The 17,340-nt window shown below is 36.5% G+C and overlaps 1 protein-coding gene and 1 pseudogene across 2 annotated transcripts; both read left to right on the top strand.

The window, feature by feature from the left end:
• Window positions 1-1,176: 1,176 nt before the first annotated feature.
• On the top strand, window positions 1,177-6,106 carry LOC146148379 (uncharacterized). Of its 2 annotated transcripts, XM_083387588.1 has the most exons (8): window positions 1,177-2,087; window positions 2,504-2,795; window positions 3,308-3,412; window positions 4,019-4,174; window positions 4,237-4,394; window positions 4,449-4,593; window positions 5,342-5,477; window positions 5,548-6,106. In XM_083387588.1, the coding sequence occupies exons 2-8, from the start codon at window positions 2,505-2,507 to the stop codon at window positions 5,634-5,636; spliced, it is 1,080 nt and encodes a 359-aa protein (XP_083243714.1). In that variant the 5' UTR covers window positions 1,177-2,087; window position 2,504; the 3' UTR covers window positions 5,637-6,106. The 2 variants fall into 2 exon arrangements, with proteins under 2 accessions (XP_083243714.1, XP_083243715.1); XM_083387589.1 differs by lacking the exon at window positions 1,177-2,087 and having other exon boundaries at window positions 2,122-2,795.
• Window positions 6,107-11,301: 5,195 nt separating this feature from the next.
• Window positions 11,302-12,285, top strand: LOC146148378 (uncharacterized; annotated as a pseudogene).
• Window positions 12,286-17,340: the final 5,055 nt, after the last annotated feature.

Here is a 17,340-nt window from a genome sequence, read left to right as displayed (position 1 = left end):
TTAAAATTACTTTATATTAGCTCCAAACATTTAATTAAGCTCATTTATGTTCTGTAGTATGACTTCTGCAATCTTAAGACCTTCTCGTATTAAAGGCTGCACACACATTTGTTTTTATTTAGAAAACACGCGACGATGCAGGGCGTATTTTTATTGGTAAAATAAATTCAATGAAGTTTTTCCGCTTGTAAGTGCAAATAAAGCAATCCAGGCAATGACTTAAATAGATTTGATAATAATTTTTGTATATTAGCCAAAAAAGACAAAATGTTATTCAAGTTTTGTTATTTTGCCGAATAACCTGGATTATGAAAAAATTTCCCGATATTCGGGATCGCTATTTCATAAGAAATCCTGGGAATTTCCCGTCAAAACATTCCAGGAGAGGAACCCTAGGTCAGGGTTGTTCAAATCATTTCTGCCATGATCCACCACAGCCAAACCTGACAACATGATGATCCACCAAATACGAATAGTAAACATATTGGACACACTTTAATTTTTATGGTGCTTTATTTATGTAAAGGTACCGGTACCCTATAACATATTAATTACTTTGTAAAAGTCAAAAGTGAAGTGTGCTACAGCACCAAGATTGTTTCAGTGAGAAAAAAGATGAGTTGGTTAAGAGCAGGGGTCGGCAACCTTTTTCCAGTCGCGGGCCAACACCAAAATCAGAAAGGTTATTGTGAGTCGCACAAAATGTTAACTCAGAATTGTGTTATTAAAATGTTAGAACAACTTTTAATCAGTCGGACCTCGGATCTTTTTTTCTCTTAAAAACGATAATTACATTTAAGGAGGCCGTAAAGTGTTGGCACAAAGCGAGAGAAAAGGTGTTGTTTGGTTTAAAATTCGAGCCCAAACTTCATCATCCATACTACTAATGAAAAGTGTAATAACACTTCTTTGAAGAAACGCGATAACTTTAATAGTTAATCTTTGTTTAGTGTTTGTTAACCTGTAAGTCAGGGCCCACGTGGCGAGCGTAGTGAGCGCGATTTTTTTGGGTTTACCGGCATTTCTTTTAAATTTCTTGCAAGTTTTTTACGGCAATTGCCGAAAATACAAAATGTTATGTATAATATTTTTAAAAATAAACAAACAAGCCGGACGTAGAAAGATGATTCGCGCGAAGCAGGAAAATTTTTCAAACTTACATAGTTAAAATAGTCAAAAAGTATTTGAAATGGACGTATCTAGTTTGTCAAAGAGGCGGCGGGCCGAATGAATTAAATTAGCGGGTGCATCCGGCCGGGGTATGTAGGTTGCCGACCCATGTTTTAATCCTTAGGTCTTACAATAGCATCAAATTGGATAGATTAGCATTTGGGAGTCTCGTTCTATGCTTGATTTTTTTACAAAATTCATCATCACTGACAATTGGTATTCACATGAAAACACTGTAGAAAGTTTATTTTTTCAAGACTACATTAGAAGATCTGCACAAAACGCTGAAAAGATCCGGAACCGGATCGCGATCTGCCATTTGAACATGACCGCCCTAGGTCATAGGCCTTCAGCGTGAGGCCTGACTGTATTCCATAATTTGTGGTTGCCAAAGATTTACGCCAAAATTTGTTTGGGCTGAAATCCTACGCCAAAAACGGCTATTTTTCTTAGTTAATTCACCAGGCCGGTGATATTTCATGCCAAATGACATCACTGGCGTGGTTTTGGGCAAGCATTCCACGCCAAAGATCTCTGGCGGGAAGGCAGTGGAATGCAATCAGGGCGTGAGGGAAGTTTGTAACTAAGGCCCTGAATATTTGCAAACCTTCATGGAAATTATGGAGAACTTGTCAAACACGAAAACAAAATTACCATTGAAAGAAAAAAATCTTTTACAAACTTTTTACTCACCGACAAAAGATATTGTCAACAGAATTAGCTTATGGACTAAAACTAGTAAAATAAAATTTTTCATATATTTTTTTAAAATGTACTAGGCTGTCAATATTTCATGCTAAATGACATCACTGGCATAGTTTAGGGCAAGCATTCCATGTTAAAGATCTTTGGTGGAAAGGCACTGGAATGCAAACGGGAGTTCAATTGTCAGTGCTGGCTATCTTGAAAGATTTATGGTGTGTTTACTGTACCCACTTATAGGCTACCTTTACTTTCAGAGATCGTCAAACAAAAAAACACTTGTCACTTATTCACTTAACGTACAATTACAAAAGTGCTTCTCAATTTGTAGGCTTTGTTCCATATGCCCATTGGTATTATGTAGTATTGAAGTCTCTAAAAAGTTAAGTATTTTAACAACATAATTATTAAAAAATTATTATTAGATAAATAATGTTGCCTTATTTTTCTATGGTTTAGGTATTTGACTGGGCCCTGGCTAATTTTACCCTTATTTGGCCTTCAACATTTTAAGTTAATGTTTTTATTGATCTGAGGTCTGAGCGCTTACATGTCATTTCACATACCATATTTGCTATTCATGGATGTTTTACTTAACGATTTCGGTTTTGTAACTTTTGCAAAAATTCAGAATGATGAACCATATTCCAACAAATAAGGTATTGCCACATAAGGAAAGATTAAAACTGTTTGATGATGAGATGTACAAGTTGTACAGAAATTGTCAAAAGGCTGGTTACAACCCAGACAAAATTCGTGAAACTGCTATGCCGGTGATAAGAGCTGCGGAACGTGGAAAATGGAAAACAAGGGGAAAACAATCCTTGATGGCTCTTGTTGCACTTTGCTTGCTGGTGTCCATATTTACATGGTCCCCGACCAGTTATGCAATCAGCATTGTGTATAGAAAGTTTATGGTTAAAGTATGTTCAAATAAACTTAAAAATATTATTTTTTTAATTTGAAGTAATTTTTCCATGTCTTACGTTGCATTTGGAAATCAAAGGTGTTATCAAAATCGTTAAAAAATATTAGGTTTGAAATTGGATATAAACTACATTTGAAAAAGTAACACCAATATTAACTATAATCATGGTTTAAAGCACATGTGACTTTGTAAATCCTACAAAAACACAATGTTTTCTAAAATTTAGGTGTGCACACAAATTGCTTAAACAATATCTGTTGTGAATCTACCACAGAACGCACTTTGGCTTGAAATATATCACTAAAGCTCGGATACCATTTTAGCCATTTGTATAACACTTTGTCGATAAGGTTTATTGAAATAGCACAGGGCACATTGAAAAACCTTGGTGAAATGCTGTTCTGCATTTTGCATACAATAAATAAGAAGCTTTTTTACTTTGTGCTGTCAAATATTTACAAAAATTACTTACAAAAGACCATTAAAAATGTCTTCCCTTCTTTTTAGATATTACCCTATTATGATTGGACATGGCCATATTTATCTGATTGTATGTTGGAAAACCCATACTACAAAGAAGAAGAAAGGGATCTTACTGAAGTGGAATGTGAGGTTTGTTCAACTAACATGAAGTTAATGCTGTGCTGATAATTTGTTAAGTGTCTCTGTTATGGTATGTGCAAATATTGTAGCGACATTAGCCTAAGTAACCAGAATGCATTGTACACCATTTTGCTGCAAATTCCTTGTCTGTTTTATTTTTTGAGTTAATATTTATTAGTGCTTTAATTGTAAATTATGTGTTTCTTAAAGCTTCACAGAACTTAAGATTGGGATTAAAAACGTTAAAAACAACTGCTTTGCGGTCAACTAAAAATAATAACACCTGATCTACAAAGGCTTGGTAGATATTGAAATAAAATTTGCCTCGATTGTTGGCCTGTCGTTGAGTTTTTGTCCTACTATTTTGGGGCGGTAACATATATCTCACATTGCCCCCTACACTGTTTACTGACCATTCAGGGGAGTGCACAATCTGAACCTTGAAGATAATGCAACCAGGAGTAGAAAGCCCATTTATTTTGCCTAGCATGCCAAAAATGTCAACCCAAATTGGTCACTTATTAATTAATGTTACACCTTGCATAACTAATTATAATACATTTTAGGTTAATGTAATAAAAATGAATATTTTAAGCAAATATCTGTATTTGGAAGGTATGCAGAGACTTAAAACAGTTGATACTGGAGACTCAAGTATCACCAGAAGATGTATCTGACAATATTTTTAAAATGCTTCCCACATTGGTTGGAGATGCAATGGATGATTGGAGAGCAACCAAGGAATCAATTAAGTTCTCTGATTTTATCAAGGTATGCAGATATTTTCCTTTATGCCTTGTTTTTGATTTCTCACCTTTGCTTTCAATTTACAGTTACACCTAGACAAACCTTGCATGAGAATTGCGGAAAACTTTTGCCATCCAAAAGTAACCAAAGGAATTGAATCGAATAACCTGGCAGTCCCAGCATTAATAGAGCAAATAGACAAATCAAACAAAGATGGCACAAAACCGAACTTTACTTCAACCTGGTAAATTATAAATTTCATATTGTAATTCAAATTTCATAAGCAATGTAATTACAGGATGACCTGCAATGTTGATACATTTAAGGAGATACACAAGCTGTATCACACACCCTATTTTATTCCAGCCATGTGTGAGCCAATACAACACAAAAATTATGTCTTGTTGGGAAGAAAAAGTAGCCTAAAAACAAAAGCACTGCATGTAAGTTACAATTTTATAGGCACTTGTTTAAATTGTGAAGCACTATGTTATTTTCTGACAGAAAATACTAAAACCAAGTATACTGATAATTTATTTTTCGAGTAATGTTTGTTGTGGAAATTTAATACACCATGTTTGTGATGTTCTTTCTCTCGATTTAGGCCCTAATTTGTTTTACAATTGAGATTACCTTTGACAGAAAAAGTGTTTGTTTTATGCTGAAATCTATTTGATTTGTTACGTAGCATTATTTTTCCACCTTTGGATGTTCAAAACAATAATCAACAAAGTTCGTGTTTATCTTTTGACATTTAATTTCCCTTAAGTTTGCCACTATTTTAAACTGTCTGAATATATATAATATTTGAGTCAGTAAACTATTTGACCCATTAATTAACAATGACTCATTTATCTAGACCAGTGGTTATCAACCTTCTATAGGTTTGGCCCCTTTTACATGTGCTTTCAATCCTACACTCAACGCCACATGAAAGGTCTCGGAAGTCATAAAAAAAAACTACAAATTGGAATGTAACTGGTTAATAACTAAAACCATAGTAATAGATACTCATGACCACCCAGAGACCGCTGTGGGCCCACAGGGGAGCTGAGAGTTGAGACCATGGTTATAATCAGACATTTATGGCAGTGTCATTAGTAGCAAATTGTTAGTAACATTTGTATTTGTAATGCTGCTGCTCTGCATAAATAAATCTAATGCTAGCTGATATTTTCTTTTGGGCAACAGTTTGTTCCAAGAGAGTTGGAGCTTGGTGAGTGGATTGCTCAAATTGATGGAAGTTTTGAAATGATGCTGCAGCCCAAGGGCACCTGCAAAGATATCTGTCCAAGCATTCGATTTAACTTAACTTCAGGGCAAATAGGTAAGTCTTAATGTGTTGCTTAAGTGTGTTGACACAACATGTATGTTGGTATAAACTATTGTCATTACAGTAAACATCCCAACAACAATGTATAATATGGCGTTTCGGCCATCATCTTCTGAAGCTGTGGCAATCGGTGTAGGATATTTGTACAACTAGATCACACAATATTTTTTATCATGCATTTTTACTGCCATAAGGGATTATTTTTTTTAGTTATGTCTCTGAATTCTGCATTGCGTTTCTTCACTGTCATCACTGTCTTATTATATATATTTTATTACTTTTATACCTGCCATTCTTCATAACTGCATATAACTTTAATGTTGTTTTGCCCCTTGAAAGATACAATACAGTTAACTCCAGTTCGTTGATTTGGTTTAAACTTAGATTTCAAATATTAAATGCCTTGTAAATATTAAAATGTGTACCACCACTGACTTAAGCAAGTGTGTAGAATTTTTTTAAGATTAAATAAAACTGTTGGTTTTATGCAAAAAATTTGATCTCTGTCGCATTTGCAGTGCTCTTCTCATGCTGTAAGGTGTTGGTAATTACAAGCGCGATTATTTTATTTTTTTATAGGAAGTGAAATAGTGTTCCAAAAGTTAATGCACTAAAATATATATATTGTTTTGGGCAAAACAGCTTTACGAATTTTTTGGGGAACTAATTAAAAATATTTAGGTATTACCCAAGGGTTTGTATGGGGATTTGCCGTGTACTATTTGCTAACAAATAAAAAATGAAAGTTAATATTAAACCGCCAGTCTTGCAATCATGTGTATGACATTTCCATTAGGCTTGTTCACTGGCACAACATCTAATCACAGTTGAATGCTCTCTTACAACGGTATCTTCACTTACAAATTAAAAAAATGTAAGATAATATAAATAATGCATCAAAAGAATTATCGCAATAAAATATCTTCATATGGCCTTCTTTATTTAGGCCACTTTGATTTTATACTTGAAGTAAATCAATCTCTATTGTTTATTTCAAGTTAAAGGGGCGCGAAGACTAGCTAGCCTTCCTAAAACACGAAACATTTGTTTTTAACTACAATTTGGTCGTGACTGACACACGTTATTTTATTTCAATCACCTCTATTGTTCTCATTGAAAGCCTATTAATTTTGTTCAGTCGTTGTTTAAATTATATTTTAATGACCGGAATGTAGCTGGATGCTTAATATATATCGCCCATCATGTTCAATAAAATACGTCGCTTTATACATGATTTTTCTCGAAAAAAAATCTGTTATTTCCCGTGTTAATTTGAACACACGGACCAAAACTCAAGTCTCGAGATAGCCAACGCACCACTGTATGAAGCAAAAGAGTGACATTATCAGAATCCATCTCCTCGCACACTTTTTAAAAAACTCTGGCAGATTTGTCTTTACCACCACATTTTATATCAGGGGTTCCCAACCTTTCTTGCTGCTCCTACCCCTTTGTCAGTTCAGAGCGTTTATCGTACCCCAAAAAATTCTGATAAAAATTTTCAGATAAATGTTGCAAAACTACATTGCTTTTATAGCTCAATGAAATGTTAAACCGGCATTTCACTAAAAAATGCAAAAATCATATTTCGTTTGTCACTTCTCAGTGAGATATTTGTTGCTGCTTCATTGATAAAATTCGCTCAAACCATGGTTTGATTGTACTCAAGGCAACACGTTAATCATCTGCAGTTAAAAAATGTATTGTTATAAAGTATGGTGATTATTTTTTGACTTGTCAAAACAGTCAAACAAAATTTATTCGTTAGGTCAAAGTCAAAATCGATTAAAAATGCACATAAATCATTTACAAAGTTAAAAAACTATAGTCATCTTTTCAAGATTGTCGTTCAGTTAAAATTTTATCAAAAATAATAGTTTTGCGATATATTCAACGACGTTTTAACTGTATTGTATCCATGGGCGCCCGCAGGGGGGGGGGGGGGGGGGCACGTTTGTAAGTGTAATAGGTATTACTTATGAAGGTTAAAAATAATATACACTATCCATTGCCCCCAGAGGCGTATCCAGTGGGGGCGGGAGTTCTTACCCCCACTTTTTGTAAGTGATATTATCGTTTTTGTCATGGTTTAGCAAACTGTTCGAAGCGGCGTGCTTTTTAAGTAATTGGGTCACGCGTCTTAATCTAATGCGAAATCAAAATCGAGTGCAAAACGCCGTGTTTTGTCGACCGTAAACGCTGGATAGTTTTTCTCTTTCGTTATTTGTTTAGGTCAGTGGTTCTTAACCTTTTTTCTTTCGTGGCCCATTTACGTGGCAAAAAAATTCTGGGGCCCAATAGAATGTTTAGGAAAGAAAAACTTTAAAATAGGTTTAGAACAAAACACAGCAGAACATATATTCCCTAAGTTGAAAATTCAGAACCCCTTTTTTGATTTTCTGGTTACGCCCCTGATTGCCCCCCCCTGGAAAATTTTCTGCGGGCGCCCCTGATTGTATCTTCATTTGAGCAATATACTGTAGAGCGAGCTGGCAGAATTAACCACTCAAGCCTATAGTTTATCGCATTAGGTTCAGCTCGAAATTTGTTTTTGCATTATATAGTTTTTATCTCTGATTTGGACAAATGTATTGTCGTTTTTTGCTTGTAATCTGCAATTATCCCATTTCCTATTTCGATAACTATGTCTTTGTTTATTTTCTGCAATTATTTTTACGTTGCATTTCAACTGTTTACACAACATTCTAAAGTAACCAGCGTGTTGTTTTTGGCTTTTTTATAGTCGTTTGTCTTTTAGAAATGACAAAAATATGAACTAAGCGTTTTTATAAGTTTTTCAATAAACCCGAAAAATAACTGATTGTGTTTGACCGGTAGTCAGTAAAACCTAAAAAACGTATGGCTGATGACGCCAAACACTAATGTAGTAGACTATATTAAATAACAACATGGTGTTTAAATTAATGGTTTTGTAGTAGGTCAAAATTTTGTCATAAAAACATATTTTTTTGACAAAATTTCTCATTTTAGGTCAAAAAATAATCGCCCTACTCATACTGTCTATACCAGGGGTTCCCAACCTGTGGTACGCGAAGGTTTTTTAGGCGGTACGCGAGTAGCTTCCGTTTTTTTACCAAATAAATTCCTGAAGCCTATTCATGGTTACGTAACTATCCCTATTGGTTCGTACCATTACGATCTTCAAAATACAGGTCATGTCATTCGTCAACAAGGAGCACAGTTGCTTTGTAAAGCCGTAGGCTACAACGCTATGTGACAGTGGGTGTTAATTTTGTCAAATGGTTGCTCTTGATAGATATTATGTACTGTTTATAACTTAATCTACATTATAGCGTTATTCAATACTAGTTATGAGCTACATAGATAAAAATATAATTCGATCAAAAAAGTTGTTCTACATCCAGTGGTTTTTAACCGGGGGGGCGCGGCCCTGAGAGGGAGGCCAAGCAATTCTTCAGTGATGGGCACAAGCTCTACTCAAATATTCAACTTTTTATAATGATTTTATCAGTTCCATGTTGCGTTAGTTATTAAATCTGATTGTATGCTGCCCTATGCACAATATCAAATTTACCCATGTTTAGAAAAGTAACTGCGAAGAAAAATTTTCATAATTTTTGCGATTTGCGAACTTTGAGGCTATACTTAATGTTTTAATAAAGTTTCTCGAATTTCGGGACAATATTTGCTACTTATTAGGGCCAATTGGGACTGTGTTTGGTCACAACAGTAATATATGGTTGAAAAAGATCTAAGTTGTGCACCATGCCACCCTCTCCACAAGCTGTGTTTTGTCAATTTTAAAAACAAAACTACAAAAAACTACGAAATACTTTTTTTGTGCATCACCAATTGGGGAGATCTCAGACTTTTTGCACCAATTTGTAATGTTATTTGCAGTAAATAGACTTTGCATTGTGTGTCATTACACTTTTTAAAACACTATTACCGCAATGTTTTATTTTTCACGACATGTCTGTTAAAATCAGCTCGATGTAAACCAATATATCGAGCACGAGCAACTTTTTTGTGTCTCCCAAATTTAAGTGGTAGGAAAAAACATGCCGCTAAATTTTTTTATCCTTATACCGTTTTTGTGATTGTTAAAGAAAAGCGTGGCTTGAAAAAATTAGTGCCTCACCATCTAGGAACGTCACCGCACGTCACTGCATATATGTAGGCTTGCCATACGTCCCGGTTTAGCCGGGACAGTCCCGGTTTTAAGGCCTTGTCCCGGCCGGTTAACCCATTTGTCACGGATTTTCAATTTGAGATTTACAAACAAAATCTATAAAATGTAAAAACTTTTGAGTTAGCCATTTTAGTCTTTCTCAAAACTATGTAATACTGTTGGTAAGGCTGCCAAGCTGCCTTTTTAACATAAATTAATTATTTTTCAGCGGCTGTTAAGAAATCTTTTTCTGGGGGTAAGGTTGCTGGGGCTAGCTTCTTTTTTGTGTGTAGTGAGTAAATTTTTTTTGACGTATGACGCAGTTTGGTGCCGGTATTATTTGCTTGAATATTACGCAAGTCTAAACAAATGCTGTTACAACTTAAAGTTTAACGTTTGTCAGTAATTCTGGATCGATAAATGTCGCGGGTTTCAGCATTACAAATCAAATTAAAGTCATAACATATTGATTGCCTTAATAGAAATAAGTTTTAATGTTTCCAACTTGAGACTAATATGTTAAAAAACTTCTTGATTTCTGTTACCGCGCAAAATTTAGGTAGAGTTCGCAAAATTTTGCATTTAATGCGGCGGTTTTAATAGCAGACAGTTTTCAGTTTAAAACAAGGTTTTACTTACGTTGGACGCAATATTGTACAGGGATGACGTATCTGCTTAAAGGTTTTACGTTTGTGAGTAGTTTTAAAATTGCTTTTTGGTTACATACTTCATAGCATTGTATAAAAAAACTTTAATAGCAATTATCTGCGTGGAAAAGGTATATTGCCTTAATTAAAATTAATTACTTTTAAGGTTTAAGAACTTCTTGAAGTACGCATTTAATGCGGCGGTTTTAATCATAACCAAATTTCAGTTTCAAACTAGATTTACTTACGTTGAACGCAGTATGGTACAGGGATTACGTGTTTGCTGAATATCACGCAATGCGAACAATGGCTGCTATAGTGCTACAACTTAGGGTTTTACGTTAGTGAGTGGTTTCCTATTGATATATGTCACTGGTTTTCGTTACGTAAAATTTGACGTGCTTAGACGTTGGGTATTTAGTCGTTTCATTTAAGTAAGCACACATTACTTTGCAATTTTAGTTTGCGAAGACGAGCAATTAGATGTTTCACAGTCACGCAGATAAATGCAATAATTTATAACATCCCATCCGATTAAAAGTTGAAAAAGTCTTATAAAAATATATGTCTGTTCAAAATATAAGCAACGAAAGACATTCATTTTTTCTCCACTTAAAAGAATACATACAGTAGACTTACATATAAGCCATTGCTGCCAGGCATAATATCAAGTTTGTTGAGCTCTTCTGGCAAATGTAATTTTTATTCCGACGTTTCGACGTCCTATACAGGTCGTCTTCAACAGGGTAAATAACACTGAATGCGACTAGTACAGTGCACGATAAACAAAGGAAAAAAAGAATGGAACGCAAGCACGTTACAACGCAACGAAAACACCACGCGATAACGAATGATTGGGTCTCTAATCTTTAAGCAGGTGCCTGTAGCACGCTTCTGTTTAAAGACAAAACACCATGCCCCCCGTTAGATATTGTGGACGGTTTGCGGATTTGCTCAGAGCAATCCTTTTTAAACATTCAGGGGAAACTTTTACCAGCAGGTTCAAGGCACGGGTTCCCCGGTCTCTGTGGTTATCGCGAACATGACAATGGAAGCGCTTGAGGAAAAAGCCTTATCAACATTTGCCTACCCACCAAGATTTTGGCGGCGATATGTTGACGAAATTTTTTGTGTCATTAATAATAACAAGGTTGAGGCATTTCTACGGCATCTCAGCGAGGCGCAACCAGGCATTCTGTTTACCATGGAACTCCAATCGGTAAACTTTCTTCCATTTTTAGATGTTCAGGTCACAAGAACCGATGACGGTGTCTTGTACTCGAAAGTGTACCACAAGCCAACGAGTACCGACAGGAATCTCAATTTTCGATCTCATCACCCCACATACCAGAAAAGAGGGGTGGTTCGTTCCCTAGAAGATCGGGCACGACGCTTGTGCACACATAGCGACGATTGCAAGGCGGAACTGACAAACGTTCGCAAAGCTTTGAAATATAATGGCTACCCCAATTGGATTCTCCGTGATCGACGGGCAACTTGTCCCAAACAGGTGACTCATCCAAAAACAGAGGGTTTTGTGACACTTCCGTACATACCGAAACTGACGGATATCCTGCGGCGTATGTTGCGTGACTTCGGCGTAGCGGTTGGCGTCCAACCTGCCAATACTCTATGCAAGCTACTGAGTCACCCGAAAGATCCAAGCAACACCTTTGAACAACGTGGTGTGGTATATTCTATTCTCTGCGCCGAGTGTCCGTTAATATATATCGGGGAGACTGGAAGGTCACTCAACACCCGTCGAAAAGAACATTAACGGGATGTTGCCAACAGCGACGCGAAGAAGTCGGCCCTCTCCAATCACGCGGTGTCACAAGGCCACCATATTGATTTCAATGCGGCGTCTGTTGTGGCCCGGGAGTCTGACAACAGAAAAAGACTATTTCTTGAGTCATGGAATATTCACCAACGTGGCAACACAATGAACATCAAAACAGACGTGATGCTTTCAGCGTGCTACAGGCACCTGCTTAAAGATTAGAGGCCCAATCATTCGCTATCGCGTGGTGTTTTCGTTGCGTTGTAACGTTCCATTCTTTTTTCCTTTGTTTATCGTGCACTTTACTAGTCGCATTTAGTGTTATTAACCCTGATGAAGACGACCTGTATAGGACGTCGAAACGTCGAAATAAAAATTACATTTGCCAAAAGAGCTCTACAAACTTGACAGTAGACCTAGGGCGTATATGCCTACAAAAAGCATTTTAAGTTAGTCTGAAAAAAAATTCACATTTTATTGTTTATAAAATTACATTTGTTGTTATTTAAGGCAGTGGTCGGCAAACGCCGGTCCGCGGACCGGTACCGGTCCGCGAGGAGTTGGTTACCGGTCCGTAGGTGAATTGTCAGATTAAAATTTTGTTTAAACACGAACTGTATGTAAAAACGTGGTAAAAAGTCAAAAATAATTGAATGTATTTTTATATTTAAACCCATTTACTTTCGTTTTAATATAGCCTACTACTCCATGGTTGTGTAGGAGGATTTGGGTCCGATTAATGAGTCTTCATTTATATAATTGCCAAGATGAATGGACCACACTCCTACAAGATTTGAGATGGCCTGTCTTCGTGAGGCCATTCAGGTCCAATTCTTCCTTTAGTTCAGATACATGAACAGTCAATTTTGCTGTCTTAGTATTTTCTCCCTGCACTAGGCAGTACTGGGTGATACTGACTGATACTGGTTGATACTGGTTGATACTGCTCGATACTGGTTGATACTGGTTGATACTGGTTGATACTGGTTGATACTGGTTGATACTGGTTCAGTTACAAAAGCACTCAAGTTTGCTGTCTGAGTAGAAGCTATAAAAGCCTCTATCTCTCCGCTTTATATTGATTGAACACGCTATTTATAGACGAGAATCAGTTAAGAAAATTTCTGCGATAAAGAAAGATTTACGTCATTAATTCTTATAATACTTAACAAAATATCACGTGATAACAAGGCGTGGTCTAAACCTTTTTCTCTCGACTCTTATAGACGGAAATAATATTTTTGTCCAAATATGGCTTGAACAAAGGCGCTTCGATCTACATTGCGACGTAACTGGCGTTCGATTCTAAAAAATGCCGAATTGTTGACAATAAGGCGAATTTCAAAACAAATCGCTCACATTAAACGGATATACGTCACATCACATACAGCTCTGAAGCATAAAAATTGGTGTAACAAGGCATTCGTTGCAAACTCTAGCAAGAGATATCGGCAATCGAATTTAAACAAAAACTTTCATGACGCAACATTAAGGCGATAAAACAAAGAATTAATTTGATGTGCTGACGTGTTGCGACAGTTGATTGGTATGATAAAAAATCACAATTAGTATAAGCTCTCGTGAGGTTCAAAACAACTAGTTTTTTGTTGCCATATGAGTTACATAGCACGTTCACAACATCCATAATGCATATTGTTATTACAAAATCTAACTTCTAGTACTAACAATATATCGAAAAATGGGCTAAATATCATGTGTTTTAATTTTAAGCGTGATCGCCTTAAATTGCAGTAGAATTTCATGCAAACAATGTTTATAAACTATGTCCCATAATAAAATAATTTATTATTTTGATATTTAGGCATGGAAAGGTTTCGAAAAAACCTATGTATGTCAATTAGTTTTAGCCTCTATAGCAGGGGTGCGCAACGTGCGGCCCTTTTCTATTTTTTGTTCGGCCCTTCACCTTCTTCCCACTAATTTTCCCTAAATAATAAATAAGTGTGCACCATGTTGGTACGTTTGGTCTATCAGTTTCCTGTTTGAAGTGCGATGTAACCCATAGGCTACACCGCTATACTAATGTAGTTGAACTCGAATGGGAAGCATCTATTAAAAAACAATCTTGCAATCTTGATTCAAAAAGTTTTACTTGTGTCACGTTGTTAGGATAAAGACTTGTTTTGCAACAACTACACTTGTTTAGGACGGTCAAGGTGTAACACGCTTTTGCCACGCATATTGGCTGAGAATATATGTTTAACAGTTGGTTTTGAATTAAGGTTGTTAATTAAATTGTACTGAGCCGATCAGTTCGAGAAAGTCAAAAGGTTGCCGACCCCTGCCTCAATAGTTTTAGACACTATAAAAATGACAAAAAAGCCAAAAAGCCTAATGATGTATCTCGCGTTAAAAAATTATTAAATTATTTTTGTTGCCAAAAAAGCCATTCTGACAAGCCTTAATTGTACGTACATGTCTATCCCATACTTTTCAGGTGTCGGTCTGTGGTTCGTACTTTTTCATATTGCCATTATTTTTTTCGTTTTTATATTAAGTAGGCTAACTATTGAAAGTGTCGTGTAGGGCCCGGTCAAAAATAAGATCATACATTATTCTATGTTATACAAAAGTGTGACTTATTTTAAAAGAATGCTTTAAATAACCTTATTTTGACAAGCTGGTAAGAATATATAGGAATTGGTAATAATGGTATACAAGTGTCATTTAAGAAAACACGTAAAGGCCTAAAAGTTTTAATGATTTAAGCCGCGGGCTAGGTTAAATTAAATTGTTTGGCCGGCCGAATGCCGCCCGCGGGTTTCAGAAAGTTCAATGATTCCTAGATGGGACCATCTCTTTGCGGCAAAACAAGCATAAAGTTCGCATTGAAAGTTGCAATAAATTTCCTTTCCTGAACATTTGTTGTTTTTTAAAGCCGGTCCGCGACAAAATTTTAGTTTTAAACCGGTCCGCAGTGCAAAAAAGGTTGCCGACCCCTAATTTAAGGGATAGAGGGATAAAACCAGGGGCTCCCGCAGGAAATTTTTCAGGGGGGACAATCAAGGGCGTAACCAGATAATCAAAAAGGGGGGGTCCTGAATTTTCAACTTCCCTTATTTTTCAGACGAAAAATAGGGAATTCCTCTATTTTTCGTCTGACGTTAATGAAAAATGACGTCATAAAACAGTGACAGTATGACATCATAGAATGGTGATTGCAAGACGTGAGAAAAAAACTAATGAGAAACAGCCAAATACGTCCAGCAAAAGCGACCTGCGTCGTCGACAATCCTGTCAGGCGCCAGCTGCAAAATCACGGTGTGAAATCGTTAACTTCAGGCAAAAAAAAAAAACAAGACCGTGAAGTATGTGTGATTAATTGCGGTAGAATCACACATAATTCGACTATCAGCAGCGCAAATTTCAAGTTCTATTAATGGAACGAGCGCTAAATTACAAGCACGTCTTTCGCCACCTGCAATACTAAATAAAAATGTTTTTCCGGGTGTTATTAGATTAGCGCAACATCTGCGCCGAGCTGTGTGCCAAGTCAGCTAAATTACAAGCTGCGGTTGAGGGGAAATAAGGTGGGTCCATTGCACACTTATATAGCACGTGGTCTTAGAGTATGCTGAACAGTATAATTTTGCGTTAACCATCATTAGTTATAAATGGAGACTTTGAAACGCGCACTACAGTCACCATTATACCTCCTTTTAAGAATCTGCTTCAGTTAACTGTTGAACAAATGTCGATGTTACACCAACACCGGATATTAGCGCAGAGACCGAACAGCGAGGAACATACTGCGTATAACTCGACGTTTTTCAGCGAGAAAAAAAGAAGGTTTGACTTAGCGTTGTCAATTGTCGAATGCACACTTGCTAATCATTCAACTTAAACAAATAACGAAATAGAAAAATTTCCAGCGTTTACGGTTGACCAAACAATTGGCGAAAAACGGCGTTTTGCGTTCGATTTTGGTTTCGCCTTAGATTAAGACGCGTGACCCAATTACTTGAAAAGCACGCCGCTTCGAACAGTTTGTTAAGTCATGACAAAAACGATAATATCACTTACAAAGGGGTAAGAACTCCCGCCCCCCTGGATACGCCACTGGGGGCAATGGATAATGTATAATATTTTTAACCTTTGTAAGTAATACATATTACACTTATAAATAATACTAATAATCGCATTTTGAAATTCCAGGGGGGGGGGGGGCAAGTGCCCACCCGTGCGGGCGCCCATGCCTGCCCGTAACTATAACGTTGATCACATGTAAAATGTTTGCGGACTAAACGAACCTTGAGTTGTTTGTCCTTTAAAAATTTAAATCAGAGAGGTTGCATACTACGCTATTGCTAAATTCGCGCAAATAAAGCTTTAACTAAACTAATTTGGCTGAAATTGCATCGTGGAAAGAGTTAGTACACTAGGAACAGTTACACATGAAACCTGTGTAAAAACTTTTCAGAACTTCAACATGTTGGATCGTTCATTAGTCAGAGTGGTACTTTCTATATGTTAAGCTCATATTAAAACGACGGAAACATTGCGTGTTGCAGTAAGAACGCAAATATAACTTATAAGGTTGCAAAACAGTTATTTTAGTAAGTACCATAGGACCTATCCCTTCCCTCGAAAGCCGGTCTAACTCTAACACATATCAAATATTAGGCCTTCTTGTAACCCTCTATTTATCCGAATTGTTGAGCGATGGCAACCCGGATAATATATTAGTGTAACTCGCAAAACGTAATTACAAGCAAACTATTCGAACATGCTAACTATTTGTTCGTAACTTATATTTGTTCGATAAACCCTTCAACAGAACGTATTAAAATAATTCAACAGTGCTCCGCGGGCCACCAACAATGATGCGGGCCTGGGTTTGGACCACCCTGAGCTAAACAATAGAATTGTGATGTTTTTAGGACTTGCGTAGGTTTACACAAAAAATGATGAAGTTTCATTTTTTCCAATGCATGTACATGAAGAAAAATGAATCCGGTATTCCTCAACATAACAAAGCCGGTAAGTCATATAATGAAGTAAAACAAACGCAAGACGTTCAATAGTTGCAAGGCACGTAGACGACAAGTTTGGTATTCATGTAAAAGTCGTTATCTGACACAAACAAGCGATTTTTAGGTCTAGCGCGCGAGACGTATGTCACGCTCCTAACGGGAAAGACTGGGCAATCTAATTTCCTGCGTAAGGATATAAGCTTTGGCACAGGCCTACTGCAGAGCAGCATGCCTTATGGCCCTACACTATTAGTCTTCATAATTTTATCGTCAATCACAAGTA

This window comes from Ascidiella aspersa, chromosome 4 (genome assembly GCF_963924565.1).
Source record: "Ascidiella aspersa chromosome 4, kaAscAspe10.2, whole genome shotgun sequence".
Classification (NCBI taxonomy): Eukaryota; Metazoa; Chordata; class Ascidiacea; order Phlebobranchia; family Ascidiidae; genus Ascidiella; species Ascidiella aspersa.
This window is presented reverse-complemented; position numbering and strand designations above follow the sequence as displayed.